This window comes from Rhododendron vialii, chromosome 2a (genome assembly GCF_030253575.1).
Source record: "Rhododendron vialii isolate Sample 1 chromosome 2a, ASM3025357v1".
Taxonomy (NCBI): Eukaryota; Viridiplantae; Streptophyta; class Magnoliopsida; order Ericales; family Ericaceae; genus Rhododendron; species Rhododendron vialii.
In genome coordinates, this window is record NC_080558.1 from 7,245,280 (window position 1) to 7,270,745 (window position 25,466).

At 37.6% G+C, this 25,466-nt stretch overlaps 1 protein-coding gene across 6 annotated transcripts; it reads right to left on the reverse strand.

The window, feature by feature from the left end:
- Nucleotides 1–3,534: 3,534 nt before the first annotated feature.
- LOC131318069 (glycine-rich cell wall structural protein-like) lies at nucleotides 3,535–5,565 on the reverse strand. Of its 6 annotated transcripts, none has more exons than XM_058347860.1 (4): nucleotides 5,180–5,565; nucleotides 4,463–5,035; nucleotides 4,166–4,426; nucleotides 3,535–4,069 (listed from the first exon to the last, which is right to left on the reverse strand). In XM_058347860.1, the coding sequence occupies exons 1-4, from the start codon at nucleotides 5,415–5,417 to the stop codon at nucleotides 3,849–3,851; spliced, it is 1,293 nt and encodes a 430-aa protein (XP_058203843.1). In that variant the 5' UTR covers nucleotides 5,418–5,565; the 3' UTR covers nucleotides 3,535–3,848. The 6 variants fall into 6 exon arrangements, with proteins under 6 accessions (XP_058203843.1, XP_058203846.1, XP_058203844.1 ...); XM_058347863.1 differs by having other exon boundaries at nucleotides 3,535–4,216; nucleotides 4,349–4,426; nucleotides 4,469–5,035; nucleotides 5,180–5,564; XM_058347861.1 differs by having other exon boundaries at nucleotides 4,469–5,035; nucleotides 5,180–5,564.
- Between the last annotated feature and the right edge of the window lie 19,901 nt (nucleotides 5,566–25,466).

Genomic DNA, 25,466 nt, shown 5'->3' on the forward strand with positions numbered 1-25,466 from the left:
GCCCATTCGGCGTAAGCCTAGTGGGCGTATTGCAGAAGGACCCATAATTTTTTTCTCTTCTTCAAATTTTTTTCGCGTTTATTAGTTTTTGCATCAAATTTTTATGAATTATTAATTCATCTCGACGAGTTAGAAAAGTTAAAAAAAAAAAAATACTTTAACCAAAATATTTTGAGAAATATTTGGGTAAAAGCAAAAAAAAATTATACTTTTCCCATTCGTCTTGACGAGACGAATCGAAAAACCAAAAAAAGGACAAACGCGAAAAAGTAAAAAAAGTTCTTAGTGCAACACCATCTAAGGATACAACTTTTTTTTATTGAAAAATGGTTATTTCTCAAAATATTTGAATAAAAGTAAAAAAAAATTATACTTTTCTGATGTCTTAACGAGACGATTCAAAAACCCAAAAAAGTGAGGCGCAAAACTAACAAACGCAAAAAAAAAATTCAAATAAGAATAAAATAAAATAAAAAATCCTAGTGGAACACCCCCTAAAGATTAAACATACTTTTATATATCACAATAATACCCCTTAATCCTCCTCGACTTCTCTCCATGCCATCGAACTAAGGGAGCCTGTGGTGAAGGGAGCTCACCAGAGGATTGTAGCCCTCCCAAAACAACACCATTTTGTTAAATTAGGCGCACCCATTAAATCTCACTCTTCTCCGCATTCTTCTTCTTCCATCTCCAAGTCCCCCCACTTTTCCTTCTTTTTTTTTTTTTTGGGTCAAAATGGTAGAAGATTCCATTAATACGAGAAAACATACAATGAAGGAGGGTTATCAATCCCGACCAGAGATAATAACCAAAAGGTCTAGATTCACAAGCAAAAACCCAGAACCTCACAAACCAACCATCGAAATCCCAACACACCACTACCAACAACCCCCCCAAGGGGTGAGAAAGTCCCATACAAGGGAGAAAAGACCCACGAACGGAAAACACAAACCGAAACCGAAAAACGAATAATGAAATTTAAAAACCCTAACCTTAACAATCTGAAACACTTCAGCCACCACCACCCCAAATTTCGGCCTCCGTCCTCTGTTCACCACCTGATCTTGCAGGCTACACCCACCACAAGGATTGCCCCATGCCGCCTCCGGTCTATTGTTGTTGCAACTTGTAGAAGAACCACCGCAGCCATAACTTGCCCGCCAACAACGGCACTAGAGGCAGGAACCGCTAAGGAGACGTAGGATTTGCGCTTCGACGACTAGATCTAATTGACCGAAGTCAGTTTTTGGTAGGGGTGGCAAATGGGCGGGTTTGGGTCAAAATGGGTAAGTTGCAAGTGGGTTGGGTCTTTAATGGGTCATTAACCCATTTAGATCCATTAATTATGAGTCTAATTACCCATACCCAACTCAACCCATTTATTTAAAAGTAAACCCGACCTGCCCATTAACCCAATTACATACTATATACTAAATGACTAAAATATATATGTACACTAAATGACCAAGTGGCTTATTTTTTTATTTTTATTCAAATATTTTTCGCATTTGTTAGTTTTTTGACAATTTTTTGAGGATTATTGCTTTGTCATGACGAGAGGAATCTAAAAAGTAAAAAATTACGATCAAAATTCATATTTTTTTAAATAAAGACGAAAAAATTGGTTTATTTTTGTCTTTATTCAAAATTTAGGTTTCGATCATAATTTTTTACGTTTTAGATTCCTCCTATGACGAAGCAATAATCCACAAAAAAAATTAACGAAAAACAAACAAATGCGAAAAAAATTAAATAAGGACAAAAAAAATAAGCCACGAACTAGCCAGCTTTCCATTCATAAGTTGGATTTTCTCTCTCTAAACACATTTCAAGGTGCAGGTACAAAGAAAAATTTGGGACTTGTATAAAGTGCTAGGGTTTTTTATATAATATAATAAATTGTTACAAGATGTATGTATATCTATTTTGTTTGTGCCCATAAATTTTCATTCGATCAAAATCAAAACTAGCCGTTATTTCAAATTGAACCGGTACCTCTCTCTCTCCCCGAATGAATCAACTTCCCTCTCTTGTCTGTCTCTAATTTCAAGTATGGAAAATTGGCCGAAATGGACCCTCTGTCTAATCGTATGCGGGTGAAAGATTTAGTGCTTCCCGATAAATATCGACGGAGATGTCTTCGTTCGAACTCTATGACTGTGTCCGAGTTGTAGTACTGGCATTAATGATTTGATACTCCGTCTCCGTATTCTGTGTTCCGGCTCAGAATCCTCGACTTGTTTTGTATAAGCTCGGCTCGAATCGGACTCGATTCGTTTACAAACAAACGAAGTTTGAGTTCGAATTTTTGGTTCATTTAGTGTACGAGTTCACTACAAAACTTGGTTCAACTCGGCTTGTACTGTAACTGTAATTCGTAACATGAAACTGTTCAGTAACGCGCAATTGAAACCCAATTAAGACCCAATAATAAATGGGTTAGATGGGTTTGGACCCATTCTTACCCAACTAATAAATAGATTGGGTTGGGTCTATTTTTTAATAGATGAATTTAGATTTCTTAATGGTCTGGGTTCAATTTGGCACCCCTAATTTTTGGCATACACAGCCAACGGCCTTAAAAAAAAACTAGACACCGATTTATTGCCAGGCAACACCCTAGAACCCCTCTGGGGTTGATCGCACGGAACACCATAGCAGTTTCTCATGCTCAGTAACGCGCGGTCCGAGCAGGGCTTCCTAATTCTGCTCAGTGGCCAGATTATACTTATTGGAGACTCGTTTAATTAGTTAATTAGTTTGTTATAATTAGTATGTTATAGATAAATATGATCCCTATAGGCCATTGTTTACTCATTCGGGCAAAAGTCTTGATTTGGGACTTGGGTCCAGTGATCGGGAAAAGAGTGCTTGTGGAATTGGAGGATGGTGCTGTATAGTGGTGTACGCAGCACCGTGTTGCGCAACTTTAAGCCGTCGAATCGTACATCTGACGGCTCGAATCTCATCTCGATAATGAATGGCTCTCGATCGTTAGTTGTCGAGATGAGATCCGAGCTGTCGAATGCACAATCTGACGGCTCGGAGGTGCGCGACATGGTGCTGGCACCAACCGAAAGTCTGTGCTTGTGCTCTTCATTCGCATGCCATTTCACCATTAGTGATGAGGCAGGCACTGATATGTTTTTGTTGCTGTTCTATGAATCAAAATCTAGAAATATATGCAGATGTACATATTAGCTGCTGAATATTGATGAGCACATTGTGAACAGCCAATGCAAATCTACAGTACCAAATCTTAAAAAAAACACACCAAAAAAGCACCAAAATTTTTAAGTGTCAAACTATATTGCACATTATTGCGTCTGTAAATGCTCTCAAAAGTTACCCTCTATCTTTTCGAATAGATTACTTTTTAACTCATCAAATAATATAGGACAAAATGAGGATGGTGTAGCTTTTCATCTATTAGTCTTTAAAACAGACATATACTTTAGAACAAGCAGAAATTAAAAAGCGGACAAACAAATTTAATACGGAGATCATAAAGAAGCACTAGAATCACAATAATTCGAGATCAAAAGAAAAGCACTATATACAATCACAATTGTTCGAAACAATTAACAAAAACATGTGAAAACAACACAAACCTTAAATGCTCTTGCATTACAATTCATGATATGGAAAAAACGAAAGTCAATCAGAGAGATCTGATGACAACTGGTTGCGATAAATCTCTTAAAATAGGCAGAAAAGGAAACCAAATAAATTTCACTACTCCGGATGTATCCATAAACAAGCCAGGCACTAATTGACTGCATAAACAAGGCATTATGGAATAAGGAAAAGTACTAGTACAGTACTATATAACAGGTAAGGGCAAGTTAATGGCCACCACCAAAACCACCCCCTACTCCACCACCTCCACCGAAACCGCCACCGCCTCCCACTCCACCACCGGAACCCCCACCTGCACCAGCTCCAAACCCTACTCCTGAACCTACACCGCCACCTAAACCACCTCCACCTCCTCCACCAAAGCCTCCGCTGCCACCTGCACCCCCTCCGAAGCCTCCACCAGCACCTGCACCACCACCAGCCCCGCCTCCTAAGCCTCCGCCACTTCCTCCACCAAGACCCCCTCCTCCACCGACTCCTCCTCCAAGACCACCTCCCCCACCGGCTCCACCACCAGTACCACCTCCTAAGCCTCCGCCGCTTCCTCCACCAAGACCCCCTCCTCCACCGGCTCCTCCTCCAAGACCACCTCCCCCACCTGCTCCACCGCCAAGGCCACCACCAGTACCACCTCCTAAACCTCCGCCGCTTCCTCCACCTAGACCCCCTCCTCCACCAGCTCCTCCTCCAAGACCACCTCCCCCACCAGCTCCTCCTCCAGCACCACCTCCCAATCCACCACCTGTGCCGCCTCCTAGTCCTCCATGATGACCTAGCCCACCACCTACACCACCTCCAAGACCGCCATTATGACCTAAACCACCACCTACACCACCACCTAGACCTCCCCCATGTCCTAACCCACCATTTAAACCTCCACCATGACCTAAACCTCCTCCTGCACCACCTCCTAGCCCACCATTTGCGCCGCCACCACCAATTCCACCTCCTCCGCCTAAACCTCCACCTGCACCACCTCCAAGACCACCTTGTTTTCCAAAACCTCCACCAACACCACCGCCTAAACCACCACCACCCCCTAAACCACCACCACCACCGAGACCACCCCCTTTGCCTAAACCTCCGCCAGCACCACCGCCAAGACCACCTCCTGCACCACCACCTAAACCACTGCCACCTCCTAAACCACCACCACCACCAAGACCGCCTCCACCACCACCACCAAGGCCACCTCCTGCACCACCACCTAAACCACTGCCACCTCCTAAACCACCACCACCACCTAGACCGCCTCCTCCACCAGCACCAAGGCCACCTCCTCCGCCAACACCACCCCCTAAACCACCTCCACCGCCAGCACCACCACCTAAACCGCCTCCTTTGCCTAAACCTCCGCCAGCACCACCTCCAAGACCACCTCCTGCACCACCACCTAAACCATTGCCGCCTCCTAAACCACCTCCAGCACCACCCCCTCCTCCTAAACCACCACCACCACCGAGACCACCTCCACCTCCTAAACCACCACCACCTCCGGCCCCACCACCAAGACCACCACCTCCGCCTAACCCACCACCTAAACCTCCACCAGCACCGCCACCTAGACCAACACCTCTGCCAAGTCCATGTGGAAACCCCTTTCTAAAAATGCCATGACCTAAACCTCCTCCAAGGCCAATGGGATGACCAAGTAAGTGTTTATCATCTTTAACTTCATGACTAACAAGATCTGCTTCAACTCCGCATCCAACCAGTACTACTACTAGAACAAGAAAGAAAACAGCCGCGGAAAAACGAACTCCACTGCTACTCATTTGTAGCTTTAACAAAACCCAATCTCCACAAAACTACTGAAGAAAACTCCTCTCTCTCTCTCTCTCTCTCTCTCTAAAACAAAGATACCATAGCAAGACTATAGAGCCGAGTTGAGTAAACTGATCAGTGCAGTGGATTAATGAAGATATATGCGGGCTATATATAGCGAAGGAACTGAAGGAAGCTTCTATGCACGAAAATGTTGGCAACAAAATAAAACTATTAAATTAGGAGTATATTTTAGAATATGCGCAAAACTCAATATAAAACTATTAAATTAGTAGTATCGTCGTTCAAAAAAAAGGATATAGTAGTCTCATTTTTGGATTCACTAGACGCTAAATGGTGGGGGGTTTTTCTACAAAAAAAAAAAAAAAAAAACTATGTTGGCATTGGACAATATTAATTGGACTATATATCTGAATAAAATGTGTACGTGGTCCTAGACTCTAATGTTTTTGGAACGTGCATGGACTTGCACGGAGGTTATGTTGCATAATTAGTTTTGGTTTTTCACTCTCTCTGTCTCATTTTAAATGCTCCCTACAAAAAATCATATATTTTGACTTCAAAAAGAATGTATTTTTTCTAATATTTTTGTATCGTTCAAAAGATCTCAGTGAGTACTTTTGAAAGGTTCCAAAAAAATTAAAATTGTAATTCCCAAAATATTTTATTTTGTTGTCAAAGTTATACCGTTTTCAGTAGAAAATATTTAAAATGGGAGGGAGGGAGTAACATTTTGTCCCAGACTCCTTATTTATTTGATCTTTTACGAGTTGTAAGCTTATTGCAGATCAAGTGCAGTCTTGTGCATGGATGGATCAGGGGGGCCTAACGGCGGCGACCGTCACGACAAGAATTTTAAAAAATGCAATTATTATATGTAAAAAAAAAATTATGCCCAACTTATATCGTCTCACCACTACTAGATTTTTTTAGTATACATTTCGCCATTTCTAAGATAAAATCCTGGTTCCGTCCTTGGTCTTATGCCTTCTCTTGGAGGAGGGTTCCAAAATCTCCTGATAATCTCAGGTTATGTTTGGTTAGTTTTGGTTAGTTTTGGTTAGTTTTGATTTCTTTTTGAGTTACATGGTTAGTGTTTATCTCCTTGAGCTTTTGGCACGGTCCTGTTATGAAATTGCATGTTTCCAAAAAAGAAGAAGAAGAAATTAAGAAAGCAAGACAATTTGAAATTTTGAATTATCATTGAAAGTATTTCTGGGTACACAGATTTTTCGTGCATAGATCCAAATGCGCTAATATGTTCAGACCAAGTTCAATACACCTGAGTCCTTCAATGTTTTGTAGAACCCGCATTCAATGCACAAATTCGGGCACATTGGTGTCGGGAATTTGTGCACGAAATTCAAATAGAAGGACCATAAAAACGAGTTGGGAAAGTCATACCAAAATTCCATTCCGAATGGTTTCGTGGTAATGATTTATGTTTTGTTTAGAGATGCAAGGATTACAATTGGTCACACCATTCTGTATATTTTAATTTCATATGTATTATTGTGAATATCCAATTTGAGGATGAGTTTTCACTAAATTTTTTTGTCTTCAGACTAAATAAAAAAAGTTTTTGTTTAGAAATTCCGAAATTAGTGTCATTTTAGTTAATTTTTCTATTGGCTTGTGTACGTATTTCATGCATGGCAAAGAAGGTTGGACCCCCAGTAAGTCAGTAACCCCAACTGTCTCCTTTTTTAGGAGTAAATGAATGCTGATCTTTTATTGGACAAGTAAATTAATTCTTCCAACTGCCTCCCTCCAATGACAGCACATATTTTGAAACACAATAATAAGGAAATTTGACTTTTAGGGTCACTGAATTCAAGTACTGTCTCCTTAATTAGAGTCCGTTCCAGAACACCTTCTTATTAGAAAATAAATATTTATTTCACATTTTCAAACTAAAAAATTATGTGAATGAAAAATAATTTTTTGATTTTTTTTGCACCTTATTAAAGATCTCAATCTCAATGAGATCTTTCAAACAAGATCCATATTGCATATTTTTAGATTTCAATAAATCCATCATTTTTTAGCTTGAAATTGACTTCTTAAAAATAAGTACTTATTTTACGTTCCGGAACGGAGCCTTAGAAGAATAAATTTTTGGGTGCAAATTAGTCCGTGTAGCACTCAGCAACTCATTCGAGCCGTTCAAACGTGTTTTGAACCGTCCATGAATCCGAGCAGAAGGAAAGAGGAGAGAGAAAGCTTGGATTTGAACCGTCTAAAACACGTTTAGACAGCTCGGATAGACACTGACTGCCGCTACGTGGTATCCAATTTGTACAAAAAAAACTTCTCACTTGGGTGTTCGGACAAATAAGCCAAAATGGCTTATTTTTTGTCCTTATTCAAATTTTTTTCGTATCACTTAGATTATTGTCATTTTTTTGAGGATTATTGCATCCTCGCGACAAGAGGAATCTAAAAAGTAAAAATTTTTGACCGAAATCCAATTTTTTTTTAATAAAGACGAAAGTAAATCAATAAGCAAACTTTTTCGTCTTTATTCAAAAAAAATTGAATTTCGGTCAAATTTTTTTACTTTTTAGATTCCTCTTGTCGTGAAGATACAATAATCCCAAAAAAAATGACAATAAGCCAAGTGATACGAAAAAAATTTGAATAAAAACAAAAAATAAGCCTCTGTGACTTATTTGTCCGAACGGGCAATACAAGAAAGATTAAGGAAACGACGTCCTTTGAATCATATCTCTCTGATGTGGCCTGTGAGGTAGGGGCCAATTTGCCCAAAGACAGGTCGTGAGCTATGGTTTCTAGGGCTGCAACACCCTTAAATGCCATTTATGATTGGCCTTTCTCATATCATAGTGAGTATTTAATATTGGACCAACCAAACATTGTCCTTCCACAGTAACATCTACTAGTACTTCTCTCCCATCTATCTCTCTATATCCGCTGGTCATAAAGGGGTGCAGTCGGGGATAACTTGCTGGTAGTGGAGATTATTTTTTGATAACTCTAGGTCCTCAGGCAAGCTTACGCGCACCTCTATTAATTCTGTAGATCAATTTCGCTGCCTATTTGTGGAGTGCTCAATTAAAGCTAGAGTAAATTATTGTATAGACTAGCTCAGATCGGTTAATAATACCTAAGAGGTTTTGAATCTGAAACCTTAAAATGAAGCAAACCCTTGAGTTTCAGACTTTAACCACTAAACCAAATCATTCGGGTTGCTGTAATGCAGATTATGAACATGATAATATAGCTTAACATCCCCAATGCTCCTATTGGCCATGCACAACCCTTAATGACAATTAATCTTTGAGGCTTGATACGGTACATGAATTTGATTCATTAAAGTATTCATGAAAGATAAATGGACTGCTCAGATTGTAAATCTGAGCCATTCATTTATCTTTCATTTCATGGATCTTAACATTTTCGTTAATTTCCACACGCACATACATGTGAGATTGAAGATGAATAGAAGGGACATGTTGAGTCGATAGGGTAATACATGAATGATGCAATACAATTTTGTGTAATAGGTTTAGCTAGAGTGTGTCAAAACGATGGGGGTAAAGAGATGAATATACTCCTATTTTATTTAAAAAATTGTTGGGAAGTCCACTATAGCATATTTGTAACCCACTAAATTCACTTCTAAATTTCATAACCCTTCTAATCCACTAATTAGGTTTTGGTGAGGCCTTAAGTCCAATTCAATTAAAAAAGGAATTAGTTCAGGACCAAAATACTCTTACCTTTAAAAACTGTTAATCTGATATATCTCACTCCTATAAAATCTCTCATATCCCACTCCTATAAAATCTCTCATATTCACGTTGTTCCCATATCCAAAAGGGAAACAGAGTCCAAACGAGAGAGAGAGAGAGAGAGAGAGAGAGAGAGAGAGAAGATTACCCTTTCCATTCAAATCTCATATTTTTAGCCCATTATCCGTTCTACGTTTGAAATTCCAGCAGTTACGTTGGAATAAAGCAACAGAAAATTTTCCTTTTCTGATACACTGTATATAACGTAATTGTACATATATAACGTTATATACTCGTTCATCAGTTCTCATTTAACGTGCGATACTTACATTTTACGTTATGTACTCATTCATCGGCTCGCATTTAACGTTATATGAGTTTTTGAAATCTTTTTTTATTATAATACAAGAACATATAACATTCCACGTTTACATCTGAACGTACATATATGTTCTATAATTTTTTTGGAGTTTCGCTGCACAAAAACTCCCATATAACATTATATTTTTACTTTATTGAATTGGTTCGCGCAGCGGCCTCAATGACTTGCTTCGAGTAACAATATATGTTCTTTTTTTGTTGGGAGGTACACAAATCAGCAACTTTCATATAATGTTATATGTTCTATTTTTTTGGAGTTTCACAGCATAGAAACTCACATATAACGTTATATGTTTTACTTTATTGAATTGGTCCGCGCAGCGGCTTTATTGACTAACTTCTGATAACCGTATATAAATAATCTTATATATGTTTACAATGCAAAAACAAACAAAAGAACTTTATATGTGTATTACTTTGCCACATAAATAAATACACACAAAAAAACGTAATAAGTATGACAAAAAATAAACATATAGCCTTATAACGTTATACATGAGATTCTGTCCTTTCTAACTGTAAAAAAAATGGGAAAAAAAAGAAGAGCAGATCTTGTAACTTCTTTCCCTTTGTCGTCGTCGCCTTCTTCACGGTCGATTTCACATGTAACTTAATACTCTTCACCCCTTGAACAACTGCACAAATAATAAGTCAGTAAGGCCGCTGCGTGGACCAATTCAATAAAGTAGAACATATAATGATCAGAGTTTGATATAATCATATCTACTCGCAATCAAAACCCTAACTTATATATTATTAACTGTTCAATTGTGTTTTGCTAATGAGTTCCTATATATACCTTGAACTGGACTCAGTTACCAACATTGATATAACCATATATAACCCTATATATTTGTTGAACAGAACATGATATATAATGTCTCACGAGATAGTAGATCGTATATAACGTTATATAAATCAGAAACTATATATACATATATGCAAAAGCGACAGAACATCATATCTAATGTCTCACGAGACAGTATATCGTATATAACGTGATATAAATCAAAAACTATATATACATATATGCAAAAGCAACGGAACATCGTATAAAATGTCTTACGAGACAGTAGATCATATATAATGTTATATAAATCAGAAACTATATATACACATATGCAAAAGCGACGAAGGGCGACGATCGACGACGAAGGACGACGGCGAGGAGGAGTGCGATGTTAGCGACGAAGGGCGACGATTGACGATGGATATTTGCAACGATCGTACCTTGGGCTAGGTCGACGATCGACGACGAAGGAAGTCTGGGACGTGGGTTGATCTCTATTTTTCGTCCGTTGTTTTCGTTGTTGGAGTGACGACGGCAATCGAGTACTTGACGACGGCGACGGCGACAGAGACGACGCCGGTATTTGAGTGCTTGAGGACGGCGACGACGGTCGAGTGCTTCTTGCCGATCGAGTGTGTAACGCCCCGATTTTTCAAGGAATTTCGAAGCATTAACCCTAAAATATACTGAATTTTATAAACTACTAGGCCCCTATTTGTCGTTATACAAAATGTACATTAAAAAAAAATACAACAAAAAGAATCCAACATTTTATTTAAATATCTTCAGAGCAACTCTAGTCTTGATTCAGATCTCAAACATACTTGGTCTCCGCTCTTGGTATTCTTCCTGTGACAAACAGCTCCACCATTGAACCCTGCACCCTCTGACAAATTGATCGCCGAAACAAACGATTTACCAGGATACAAACGTATCCGTGAGTGATAATTCACCCAGTAGAATAATCCCAATTCTACCAACCCCTTACTCTACATTTAGCAGGTTAACAATATATCAATTCATAGGAGGTACAGAATAATAATACATCGCCATTTCCTTTACTATCCATTATCTTACATGAAATCTAAGGATCCTTTCCACAAGGTCCTTTCCTCCCATATCCACTAACTTTGACCGTCCCATGGAATAACTCTCTCTTTATTTGTCCTGCACCAGGGTTCTAAGCGAATACTACTAAATTATGTATCCAGTCTGGATTCGCTTACAACCATAATAAAGGAACAGCTCACCATGACAACTCAGCATTAGCGGTCGCACTATCTCATTGTCAGGATCCTTTATCGTCTCCCAACTCTACGCACTGGGTACTTTACCATACCCCTAATCTACACACTGGGTACTATACCGTATTCAAGGATCCTTTACCGTTTCCCAAAATACTGTACCCGGAGTCCTTTACTGTCTTCCACACACACTGGGTACTGTACCGTATTTAGGATAATTTACCGTATCCCAAATACTATACCCGGAGTCCTTTACCGTCCTCCACACACACACTGGGTACTGTACCGTATTTAAGATCCTTTACCGTATCCCAAATACTGTACCCGGAGTCCTTTACCGTCCTCCACACACACACTGGGTACTGTACCGTATTTAGGATCCTTTACCGTATCTCAAATACTGTACCCGGAGTTCTTTACCGTCCTCCACACACTTTGAGCACTTTACCGTACTCGGGGTCTTTTACCGTTCCCTAACTCAACTAAAGGTACTTTACCGTACCAGGGTCCTTTACCGGCACCCAACATCCTCAATCAACTTTACCATTTTATCCTTTACTTAACCACGTCTACGTGTTCACTACTCGAAATCACCCATGAACCCAAGCTCATTTCAACACGAACAACATAATACAATCAATAACAGCTCGATTCATAACATAATACATTTCAATGAGATAAAAAGTACATATCAAATAATATTGTGCGAGTAAGTAAACACATAATATTTTATGATTGGACCGATGCCCTTAAGATTCGTTGAACAAGTAAATTAATTAATTATAGCATGCGCTTATTCTATTAAAAATAAATCAACCACATAGTTTAGGTTCAAATTGAGAACTAAAGTATATTCAGGGGGCAAACTGCAATTTCATAATATCTCACTTTAAAAGAAAAACATGCATGCTACAGTAGCCTTCGATTTTCAATTTTTCAGGAAACAGAGTACTTCTGGTTTGATTCGCGGGTATGACAAATCCCATTATAACTTTTCAAATTCATCATATATAAATTATTTAATACTTAGGAGAAAATAGGGAAGCAATTATTCTACTTTAAATCCGGCCGAAAGAGCGGGTACTAGTTTGCGGACGATTTCGGTAAAATGAAAAAGACGGCGGCGGCAGCAGGGGACTCGGGACTAATTGGAAGGTGGTTTGTGGATACTTGGTGATGTAGTGGTTGATTGAAAACCTGAATATGATGTACGGAGGAATTTTATGTAGAAATCCGTCTCTCTCTCTCTCTCTATTTAGACTTAATAATAGAATTGGGAGTGAAATAATATATTGGTGTTCAATTTTCGGATTTATGTGGGTATGTATAATGGGAGAGAATAAGGTAGTGAGAATGTGAGAGGATAAGTGTGGAAGTGGTAGAATGGGGAATGAGAGTGAATGAGAAAGATACTGATAATGATAAGAGAGATAGAGGACAAGTGCCACATTTGGTCTTTAATCTAATGTATGTGGACGTGTATATGTATAAGATAAAAATGTATGTGGACGCGTTTATGTATAAGGTGAGAATGTATGTGAACGCATATATGTATAGGATGAGAGAGAGAGAGAAGTGGAGAGTTAATTTGAATAGAGTTCTAGTTAGGATTTAGATAGGAAAGATAAGAGATGAATACGAATCCCTAATTTCCTGTATATCTAAAGTTTAAATATATATCTTAAACAATAGCGCAAATAATATCAATTGTACACGTAATAATATATTTTAATTATTCAATCTAATTAATTATTGAATTAAAAATTTAACAATATAAATTTGTATTAAAAAAAATTAGGTCAAAAATCCGGATCGTTACAAAGTGGTTGAAGACGAACCGATTGGCTAGGTTAGGAACTGGGCCTTTCTTCTGAAAAGAGATGAAACAGATGAAAATGGGGTTTGGGGGGGGGGGGGGGGGGGGGGGGTTTATAAGTTTTTGAATGGGGAGAAATTTCAAGAATCGGGAGAAATTTTAGGAAATTTCAAATTGATGTTTTTGAAATGGTTGAAAAAATGGGCAAAAAGTTTTTAAAAAACAGAGGTATATTAGACCTAACAGGGTTATTATATCTTTGCTAATAGGTTAGTGGACTTAGGAGGTTTTAGAATTTAGAAGTGGACTTAGAGGGTTTGAAAATTGCTATAGTGGACTTATGAAAAATTCTCCCTATTTTATTCACACTTTCACAGCATAATATTTGAAAGACAAAATGACATACAAGTCAAAAAGAAAAAAACACAATCAAAAGTTACATACAAAAATCAAAATTAATATAACCGCGTGGACAATTGCCCAAAAATTAGTTTGATTTGTTGCCTCATGGTAGGAGGTTGCCGGAACCGACTTACCACAGGGCCGGCTTTGATAGCTACCCATTCGTCTGGTATTCTATGTGCAAGATGGCTCACCCCTGTTGAAGCTGGCCCTTATTAATGAGAAAGTTCTTTGGTGGAGTAATTATTTTTGTATGCTCAAGGTCTTAATTGAGAGATATTGGCAGTGTAATATTGAAAAGTACTTTGTATGTCTTTAAGATTAGCTACCGTTTTTTGAGTTCCAATGCCATGTTTTAAGACTAGACTATTTTCAAAAGGAGCAGGACTACGGTCACCGCATGGAATTCGCGGTGACCGTTCACCGCACTTTTTTTGGGGCCCACTTCGGGTCTCAAAAAAATTCAGAAAAAAATTCATAAATTTTAAAATAATATTTTACGAGACCCTGTAAAAAATCAGCTCCAACGGATATCGGTAGATATATTTTTTGAATTTGTAGGGATGAAACTGTAAAACTAAACAGTTTCGTTCCTACGAATTCCGAAAAACATACCTACCGATATCCGTTAGAGCTGATTTTTTACATGGTCCTTTAAAATTTATAAATATTTTCTTGTATTTTTTGGGGGTCCAGAGTGGGCTCCAAAATACGTGCGGTGGATCGGTCACCGCATGAAATGCGTTGACCCTAGACTTTCTGTTTCAAAAGAGTCATGGAATTGTGGAATACGTTACTATGTTTAAGGACCCGTTCAGTTTGTACGAAAAAGACGAGAAATGATGAAATGAAAAAAAAAAAAATTCAATTATCTCAGTAACTCGTAAACACTAAAAAAATTGCAGGGAAATTGGTTTTTTATACTCTGTAGTATTGGTCTTAGCGAAACAAGAACTATGTCGTCATTCTTGTAAGAATAACTCTCTTTTCTAAAATGCATCGTTTTACGTTTTGGAAATCTTTTTGGCCCGGTTAAAGATCTTTCTAGCTTCCTCCTCGTTTTACCCTAACAATACGAATTGTCAAACACGTTATGTTTATGATATCAAGAAAAAAATTAATTGAGACTAGTTCAATTGAGCACCCTTGTACATTTTCATACCAGATCGAGATGTCAGGGGCTGGGTTAATCACTGCCACAAAGAATTGAATATCTCCCATGAGTCATGCCGTCATGGGTCATTTGTTTAGGTAATATTTCTTTCTTTAATGGGCTATCAGTTCGGCTTAGTATGTTGAGGGCTTCATTTACCGATTTAATTCAGATATTCATATTCTTGAACGGATTATGGTTTAAAAAAAAAAAAAAAGAGGAAAATAACGGCCAATGACGTATTTTGATAATTAATACCCGCCAATGACATTTTCAGCATTAACAAATGTTCTTAGCTTGTCATTGGCTGGTATTAATTATCAAAACACGTCTTGAGCCGTCATTTTCCAAAAAAAAAAAGAATTTTATATGATGATGAATTGACGCTACACTAAAAAGGAAGATTTCATTGCGAGGACAATTAATTGGGCCACTAAAAAGGGCCTCCGATAGGTCCATTTTGAACCTGTCACTGACCCGAGTAATGCTGGGCCATTAAAAAAGCCTTGCATGGGCCCATTTGAAGATCTGTACCTGATCCGAGTAGTGGGCCTTACATGGGCCCATTTTTAAGTCCTGTCACTTGTTTTTTGTTGTTCCACCATGAAAATTGCTAAGCCTAAATATTCAGATATAAGTGAATCTTAATTTCTCAAAAGAAAAGAAAGGGTCCAACTAAATACAACTGCGAATTTGCTATATGTAGCCAATTCATAAGGAGGAATTCAAAATTTTCTTTTTATAAATTGGCTACATGTATAAAATTTGCAGTTGTATTTAGCAGCACCCAAAAGAAAATGAAAGTGGTTAATTTCATCTTCTACTAGTAACGACAAAACCTGATAAGCTTTTTCTGAAAATATTACTACCACGGACTACCGCATACCTTGCGTGTATCAATAAATATTATAGATGAATTCGTGAATTGAGAGTATATTTTAAAGCCAAATATACATTTTGAGATTACTCATGTTACCCGTCGGAGACCGAAGATTGTGCACTCTGATGGACTTTTCTAAGTTGGGAACTTTAATTCTCAATTTATTTGTAGAGAGGCCCACTTTGTCCAATAATTAGTTTTTCCAATTTTTTTAGTGTACTTGTTGAGTAATCAATTTGAAGTTTTTTTTTTATTTTTTATTTGAATACATTTTATATTAATCCTAAATCAAAGAACCCATTTTCATTTACGACATCAGTGACAGAGCCAATCTAGGACCACCGGGTGCACGGCCCCCACTGCACTTTTTTTTTTTGAAATTTTTAGTTTAGTTTACAAGGCACATGTTATTCGATTAAATGCTTGTCAAAATAAGAATGACTTGTTTGAAATGTTACGAAAATAAGCCCCACAAAATCAATGTATGTGATCATCGAAGTAACGGTTCGGCGCGAACTTTTCAAAAAGTGAGTAATTTTCGTCCAACATGGACAGTGAGTACTGCTCACCTTGTATTTAGGTGCATGGGTGAACTAAATAGTACTTTGTACTCCAAAACCTAAAAATTATCCTTCCTAACATGATGTAACAACCAACACGAAACCACGCCACATCGCCAACAACCATCAAGTTGTGAGTCGGTGGAATGTTGTCAGGAGTTGACTATCTCTGGATTTTTTATTTTTATAGTGCCCTCAATGATGTATGTCCATGTCTGCACCACCATATGACATCCATATTTGCACATCTGTTGATCTGTACCCATAGTTTCTCCTAAATGGATAGTTTCATATTGCATAATAGAACAAAATCACTACTCTCTAGCTACATGAGTGACAAAAAAACATCTACAGCATGTAAATTGGAATGAGGGAAAGCGTTAAACTTAATACGGGGTAATACATGCTCACGTGTGTATATATTCTATGTTTGTTTTTACCTAGTACTTCCGATCCTCGTTATCCTTCGATTCTTGCACTGTGCTCACACTTTCAATCCTCGCTCTCTCGATTTTTTGTAGTTCGGAATGTGTTTCGAAAACACTTCCACACTCGCACACGTGCTGTCGCTTCCATTCTCGAGCATGCACGGACAGAGACGGAACCAGAATTTCCTACACGCAGGGGCCGAACTATAAACAACAAAATTCTAAAATTTCAAGGTTTGAGAATTTAATTGTTTGTTTGATTTGGGTTTTGAGAGAAGTTTTCTGGGTAACGAGTGAGAGGGATAAAAAGAGAAATAAGACTAATAATTGAAGGGATAACTTATGAGAAATCGTGCACAGAGGGAGAAGTTGGTTTTTGTGACAAAAAATGGACACATTCTAATTCTAAAGCATTTAAATGTCTAAATAACACCTGATACAAAACACAATATTTATGTGTTCAAGCAAAATACAACTAATATTGATATTGAAATTTGGGGGAAAAAAAAACCGAAACTATGCGAGGGCCTTGGCCCCCGTATGCCGAACTCTAGATCCGTCTCTGCGCACGGAAATTATGTAACTTAGCTCCCAATAAGAAAAATAAATGCCTTTGCCGCTATATATAGTTTTTTCATTTTGCTTTTGATCTTGTATTGGATGCTAAGTAAATATGGTTGTAAAGTCTTCAAGTTATATATAAGTGGGATTATATTGTTCGTTTAAAAAAAAAAAGGCATGGGAGGCGGAAAATTGTAGAAGTGTTGAAGTAGGTCAAGGATTCCTTTGCCAGAAGCGGACTTCGGATTGGTGGTGCACAAACACATACTGCGTACTTTCAAACCGTTGGATCGTGCATCTGACGACTCGGATCTTATCTTAGCAACCAACGATCGAGAGTCATTTATTGTCGAGATGAGATCCGAGCCGTCAGATGCACGATTAGAGGTGCTCAACACGGTGCAGCGCACACCACTGCACAACATCATCTCCAATTGGCCAGGAGCATAGCAAGGTTTTATTTGAACATTTAAACGTAGAAGCAGAAAACAAATTGGTAGTATTAATTTGTAACACATGTATTCGAATTTTTGTTGGGTTTCAACTATTTAACCGGTAAATAATCATCTTTATTCTCTCGTTTGATTTAGTTAACGAGATTCACCTCTTAAAAATGTGAAAAACCTTGTAGTTTTTTGTTTTTTACCACTGGACCTTTGTGCGGCCCGTAATCCTTGATTTCGATCCTTCCTCCGCTGGTTCAGGGATCGTCTAGCCTCCTTGCCCTACCCTGCACAGTGAACGCACGACTAAGACCTGGGCGGGGTTGCCCGGCAAGGCCCTCCGGCGAGAGGATCAAAATGTGCAGAGAATAATGCCAGAGACTAGGGTTTAGGTCTCTAGAAGTCTGTACCTCTTAGGGTCGTGATCCTTGAGTATTTATAGTCTCCTTAGCTTGCTCTCCAAGTACGGGCACATGCCCTGCACGAGCTAGGTGACATCATTGTGACGTCATAGAATAGATATGGTAACCGTTTTGGCGTGAGCTGGCACCTCCCATGTGCGCTCATCATTATCTTTTGGCGTAACTATTTTTAGTCACGTGAGAGAGCACGCGACTCAGCGGGTGGCTGAGCCCCGCTCCTGGCCGAGCCCAGTGATTGCCCCGAACGAAGAACCTTCCAACGGACCCTATTTTTTCGCAGGTTGCCGAGCGTGGATGACACACTCCTGGCGTCAGGCATAAGGTGGGTGCCACGTTGGCGGCTGATAGACCTCAGTTCAAAGCCGAGCCCTGGCGCAGGTATGTGCACGGTAATTGAACGCGGACAGCTATGTTTGGCCGGCTACAACATTGTAGTTTTAACGAATGATAAAAACGTAACAATATGATATTACTAGACACTTTTTTTAAAAGAAAAAAAAACTCAATAAGGAAAAAGTGGTTGTTTCACACTTCTCTTTAGTTTTAGTTCATGGTGGCGGTGATGGTAAATTTTATTAATTTAATGTACAACCCAACGATATGATAGTACTAGACAAGACACGTGTATATTCAAACACAAGTTCGAAGAAAAGATATGTCAATAGTCATTCGATGCATGTGATCTCATAGTGCATTTTCTAGACTCGCGTCGACTCTCAACGGCTTACGGGTATACCTGTATCCAAATATTTGTGTCTTAAACATTTTTAATCTATGCAGGGAATTGCAATATATACACTGAATTTGAGGATTTGAATAAAACCAAGGAGTATTTTGTACTATATCTTTGTTCCGTTTGATGTATATATTCAACATTTTTTCCAATGCCCGTCTATATCGTGTCATTGGTTTCCTAAATCCCATTAAATACGTTTATTTGCACTCGACACTATAATCGGGATTAGCCCAAATATTCAAATAACACGTGCGTATTCACGTGCGGGTGCGCAACACGTTCGATGTGCTGAAAAATTAAAACTAAAGTAAACTCGGGCATGTACATTATTACACGCCACTCCAAGAGTATGAAAGATTATATATATAAGAATTATAAATTTGTTGGAAAAATCGTACCAACTACTCGAAATTCCCAAAGAATCAAATTGTTGAATTTTTGGAAGTCTACGAACGAAAATTGGTAAAAGAAAATGGTTAAAAACTGACGCATCAGCTGACGAAGCTAACTTGGCATTAATAGTGGACGGTTTGTTTAAGCTTAGCATGCGCATTGAATTACGTACTTATTAGGCCAACTTTTCAAGTTTTTCCTAAGTGTTTGGGGGCCAATTGTTTTTTGAATTTTACATTCCCCACTTCATTTTGCAAAAGGGAATGACTTGGTATCCCCTTGTTTCTTCTCACGGTGTCCCCCGTTACGCCTCTTGTTATGCCCATTTGTGTGAGTTATTGTGCCATTTAAGGGGATACCGTAACAAATGAATGCTTTGTAGTAACCTTGTCTGGGGAACATCATAGTGTTATGCCCATTTGTGTGAGTTGTTATGACATTTTAAAACTTTTTTGAAAAATGATGTAATGTGTTGTGCCATTTTTAAAAAGTGTTATGTCATTTTTGAAAAATTACATAACGTGTTTGTTTGGGTTATGTTATTTTTGTCGGGTATCCCCCAGACAAGAAAGGGGATACCGTAGCATCTTCCTTTTGCAAAATACTCCATTTTTGGCATAATTGGTCTTGAATTGGCTCCGAAAATCCCAAAAAGGGAGAAATGCACAATCGAAAATGATAAACGAGAGCGCTCACAAGAAAGTTCTTAAATACTTATCTACGCAATCACCCAACCAATTGCCTGATTCTTGGATCCGATTTCTCTACAGTCAATTCAATCTGAACCATTTATCTTGATAATCAATGGTTTTGATTTAATTTGTTGAATATTTTACGGGTAAAAGTCTTTTATTACCGGTATAATAATAGATTTAAAACAAATCTGGACCATTAAAAATACCATGCGACGGTTGCGATCACTTGGACTGCACCTCTACGGTCCAAGACAAACGAGATTCTTGAAAAAACAAGGTGTGAGGCTATTTTACTATTTACGTGACCATAAACATGGTACGAATTGAGCATCAACAAAACAAAAAAAAACATCGTACGAATTGTCATCGAGAAGTCGAGATCCCGAACTACCAATGCAGCCAGAGAAGGTGTTTTGATAAAACAAGGAGGATAAAAAAACAGAGAAAAAGGCGTACTAATGCTTGGTTTATTTTGTTTCGGAGTAAAAGGTTCGGAAAGGCAAAACTTTGGCTTTAGTGGGACCTCCGCCAGTGATCACTGAGATTTTTTTCTCAGGATTAGTGGAGCTAAAACAAAAAAAGAAGATAAATTTGAAATTAAATGTTTTTGTAATGACCCGCTACAGCCTTGCTACAATATTGTCCGATTGGCCGCCAAGCTCTATGAACTTTCCAATTTGTCACCCATTTCAAGACTATTTTCAAGACGAGCACGCTTAACTGTAAAGTTCCATCGAGTACTAAAGTCTCCACGGCCTCAACCCGGTTTTTTTCCGTGACTATGGGCAGTTTTTTTTATAGGAGTATTAAGTGTCTTGAATTTTCGAAAAAAGTACTAAAGCATTAAAGTTTAAAATCGCCGATTTTTTGGAGGGAGGGGGGCTGCTGTCCCTTTGGGGACAGCAGCATGCTGCTGCACCCCATTTTGGGGCCCATTCCGGTCTCGCTCCGATGATCTGAATCGTTCATTTTGTAGAGCTTGTCGAGTAGAACAACCATGCTAAAAATCAGCTTAATTGGATGTCATTAAGTACCTGATCGGAACCTTTTTATCTTAAAAAGAATGAATCCGAAACACTGGATCAAATCCACTGTAACCCATGGATTGAGAGTTATATGGGCTCCGATCAGGTACTTAATGATATCCAATTAAGCTGATTTTTCGCATAATCGTTCTACTTGACGAGCTCTACAAAGTGAACGATTCAGATTATCGGAGCGAGACCGGAGTGGGCCTCAAAATTGGGACAGCAGCACGCTGCTATCCCCTTGGGGACAGCAGCCCCCCGCATCCGATTTTTTGATGCTGTACTGGGCATCGGCATTGGATTCCTTTTTCGCGGCGATTGGTCGTCTGATTTTGGTAATTAAATATCGTGGAGCTCGTGTCCGGCACCGACAGAATTAAATTCGAGTAATTATTCTATGCTCCTGCAGCACCGCAATCCCACGTGACGGTGTCTCAAACTCTTATACACGTGTCGGCTCCATACACTTTGTGATGCAGACTACAAAAATATGTGATGAATTTTTTTTTGAATATCATGTGGTGATGCCCAAAGACATTAAATAATTTTCCCTCCAATTGATATTTTCCATGCTCACAGTATCTCTATTTGAACCAATCTTCAAATAAAAAAGGAAAGAACGGTTGTTTATTACTGCATTTAAAGAGATTAAATTTCTTCCGCTAGCGGCATAAACTATAGTTTTTCCACCACAATTATTTTGGGTCCCACGGTGCGTTAATTGTCAACCTGAACCGTTTATTTTGTAAAACCCGCAGAGTAATATTTTCATTCAAAATATTAGCTTTAGCGGATATCAGTAGGTGTCCCAAAAATTTAAACTTTGGTTTATAAAATAGATTGGATGGTCATGGACAGTTTAACTTGACACGATCAGATCGTCTATTTTATAAACAAAATTCAATTTTTGATTGATTTATTGATACACAATCAAACTGATATTTTTTTGCGTGAATAAAGTACACTAATAGGCTCTACAAAATGAACAATTCAGATTAGAATGATAAAACACATGGTGGGATCCACAATGGACTACAGTGAAAACCCATCGTTTCTACCGCTTGCGAACAAAATTTAATCTCTTATTTAAAAATAAACAAAAAAATGTAGGTATTCCCAGCACTTTAAAATAGTTTCAGCCCTTTCTTAAAAAAATATAAAAGCTATTTTATATTGTGGAGCCCATTTGTTGTCTTACTTCTAACTTATTACATAGGATAACTTGAACTTTGCTTTCTCTTCTGTGAAAAATCAAACAAAGAAATTTTCTTTTAACCTTTGCTTGGATTGCCCCCTTCTCCATGTACCCTTATAGAGTTTTTTCAATAAACATTTTGCCGATAAAAAAAAATCAAAGAAAGAAAAACACTCTTCTTAAAACTTTTTCCTTTGGAACTTCCTCACCCCATTGTAATTGTGTTTGTTTGCGTCTTAATTTTGAGGTTCGAAGTAATTGTTACGCATGAGCGAGAACACGAGTAGGAGTAATGGGCACTTGGAAGTTAATTTTCTGTAGGATTTTAGATTCAAGTTTTGAAATAGTATAACACAAATAATTACTCAGTTTTAATTTGTGTATGGGTGGTCAAATAATATTTGCACAATAAATTTTGCATCAGAATAATGTTTTGGGTAAAATTATGAAGAATAAATTCTAAGTTGTATTTTTTACTATATATGTTACGTTGTCGTTGGTTAGAAATTTCAAGAGAATTAATTTCATGAGAATGATAAGGTTAATTTATAGTATTTTATAGACAAAATAATAATGCATGCAAAATCTCTTCTTAGGGTGATTCTAAAAAACTGTAACTCCTCTTTGGATGATTCTAAAACTGTGTCTCCTTTGTTAAGTTTCAAGGATGAGTTCTAAGATTTCCTTTCGCGTTGGCAACAAGGCCGACGCTTAAAAGTGGCTTTCACTGTGGCAAATATTTAGCGACGGCTACTTGTCAATGCCAAAAAAAAAAAAACTTTTGAAACCCCATCAACCGCGATGTCCCATTTGCCGTTGCATGGCCTTTGAAAAAGGCATTAGCGAGGGCGACATGAGTATTTGCGATGGCCCTGTATCTACGCAAAAATCATTTTTTCTCGTAGCGAAAGCGGAGACGCATAGAATGAGCATTGGGAGCGGGAGACAGAGGTAGTAGTGTAACTGTAACTGTAACCCAACTCTTGACGGGTGAGAGGGTGGCGCGTGAGCAAATCATCCTTTGGCGTTGAATACGCTTTTCTTTTTTGAAAATAGACTAATGGAAAAAAAAATACTATTTTTCTATTGTCAGCCTAGTGGGTTGACAATAAGCACACAAAAGAATAAGGAAAACATATATTTTTATATATTTTTTTTACACTTTTTAATATACATTCATATTTCTTATTGTCAGTTCAGTGGGCTGATCTTAGATTTTTTCATAAAAAAAAACAAAAACAAATATAAATAAGTAAAGAACTTTCCACGTGGCCACTGAGAGAAGGTATTCAATGACTTGGCTGACTCTTGTACAGTACTACACCAGTGATTCTGTGAATTAAGCTTTAAAAGTCGGCTACTACTCATATCGCGAGAAGATATATCAGATTTGAAGAAATTTTGGTTTGTTTTGAATTTCCTGTGATGGTGCGTTTCCACTTTCCCTAACAAAAAATTTGTAATCCAATTTTTTTTTTTTGCCTTTATCAATTTTGCGCTAAATTTTTACTATATATTATTAATTCATCTCAACGAGAGGATTTGAAAAAGTAAAAAAAATTTAACTTTTACACTAGTGTTTTGAAAAATATTCAAAAAAAAGCGCAAAAAAAAGTTCAATTTTTTAGGTTTTTCTTAGATATTTTTAGAAACATTTGTGTAAAAGTTATAATTTTTTTTTATTTTTTTGATTCTTCTCGTCAAGATAAACCCATAATACATAAAAGTTTGTCGCAAAATTAACAAACATGAATTTTTTTTTGAATTAAAACAAAACCAAAAAGTTATGGCGGAAACCAAAAAAAAAAGGAAAGATTTAGGTTGATTGATGAATTATTATTATTATTTTAACGAATTTCCAAAACAAAACACTTTTAACTGTATGTACAAGGGTAAGACCAGATCTTCAAAAAAAAAATACTCACACGAGCACTTTGGATATGACCATATCTGCGTTCTAGATTTTCCAAAGCAAAAAGAGTAATAATTATGGACACTCATGATGTGCTTGGGAAAAAAATTATTTTTTTATGAGCAATAAAGATTAGAGCTTGATTAATTACTACTTACCATATAGAGGTCAAGTTTTTTATAATTAAACATGAATCATACTTAATATTGCTTATAAATGTGAAACCTTCCATTTACAATTACTTAATGCAAGAATCTTGAAATTTCAAAATTTTGAATAATTATGATTTGGCTTACAATACAGCATACATTTCTATCGGTTACACTAATTAATTTATAAATTTAGAGTTTTTTGAGAATTAGGATTGTGGCCCGAACTCACCCTATAGTGTTTCTCTCCATCTTAGAAAGCGGTTTCGTTCATTACGTATTAGTTGACTCATATAGAGATTTTCGCACTATTTTTCTATACTCGATTAAAAGGGGATTTTCTTCAATATAGATTAGTTGCATTGAGTACCCATGGATGTTCACAACAAAATGGTTAAAAATTTGGCATCTTCCAAAAAAAATCATTAGAATTTCATGTATGTATGTATGTATGCATGCAATGATATGTGTTTTTTTTGAGTTACAAAAAATAAAAATTACCGAAATTAGATCTGGACAAATAAATTTACAAGAATACAGCCTACAAGAATACAGCCTACGTAATTTTTTTGGTTCCATTCTAACTCAAAAAATTATCAGAATAATTTGTTTTGTAGAACTCATCGAGAACAATATCCACGCCAAAATTACTTTAATCGAAATTTGTCTATTAAACAAAGTAATCGTGTTTGTATAAGGAAAAAATTGATAGTTAACAATTTAACACATATTTTGCTTACTTTCTCGTGCAAAACACGATTCGTTCATAGGAGTTAGTTAAAACGAAGTCCGATAATTATTTTTTTCCAAGGACATTTTTCTCTCGTCCTAGGTTCGACTTTTCTGCGCTGCGAAAAGCCCTCGAGGCTACCCCATGCGTAAAGGCTGTTTGGGTTAGTAAAGGCCGGTAGAAATTGGAGAGATTAGTTCTGTAATGTATGCAAATTGACCCGAGACCACTTTTATTACCCAAAAAAAACCAGAAAGTCTGTTTGTACAACAATTGTGCACAAATTGTAAAATGGGGCCCATCCCGAATCCGGCCCCACCCGGGTCCGGGTTGGGAATAAAACTTGAGGGGATCAGTCACTTCCTT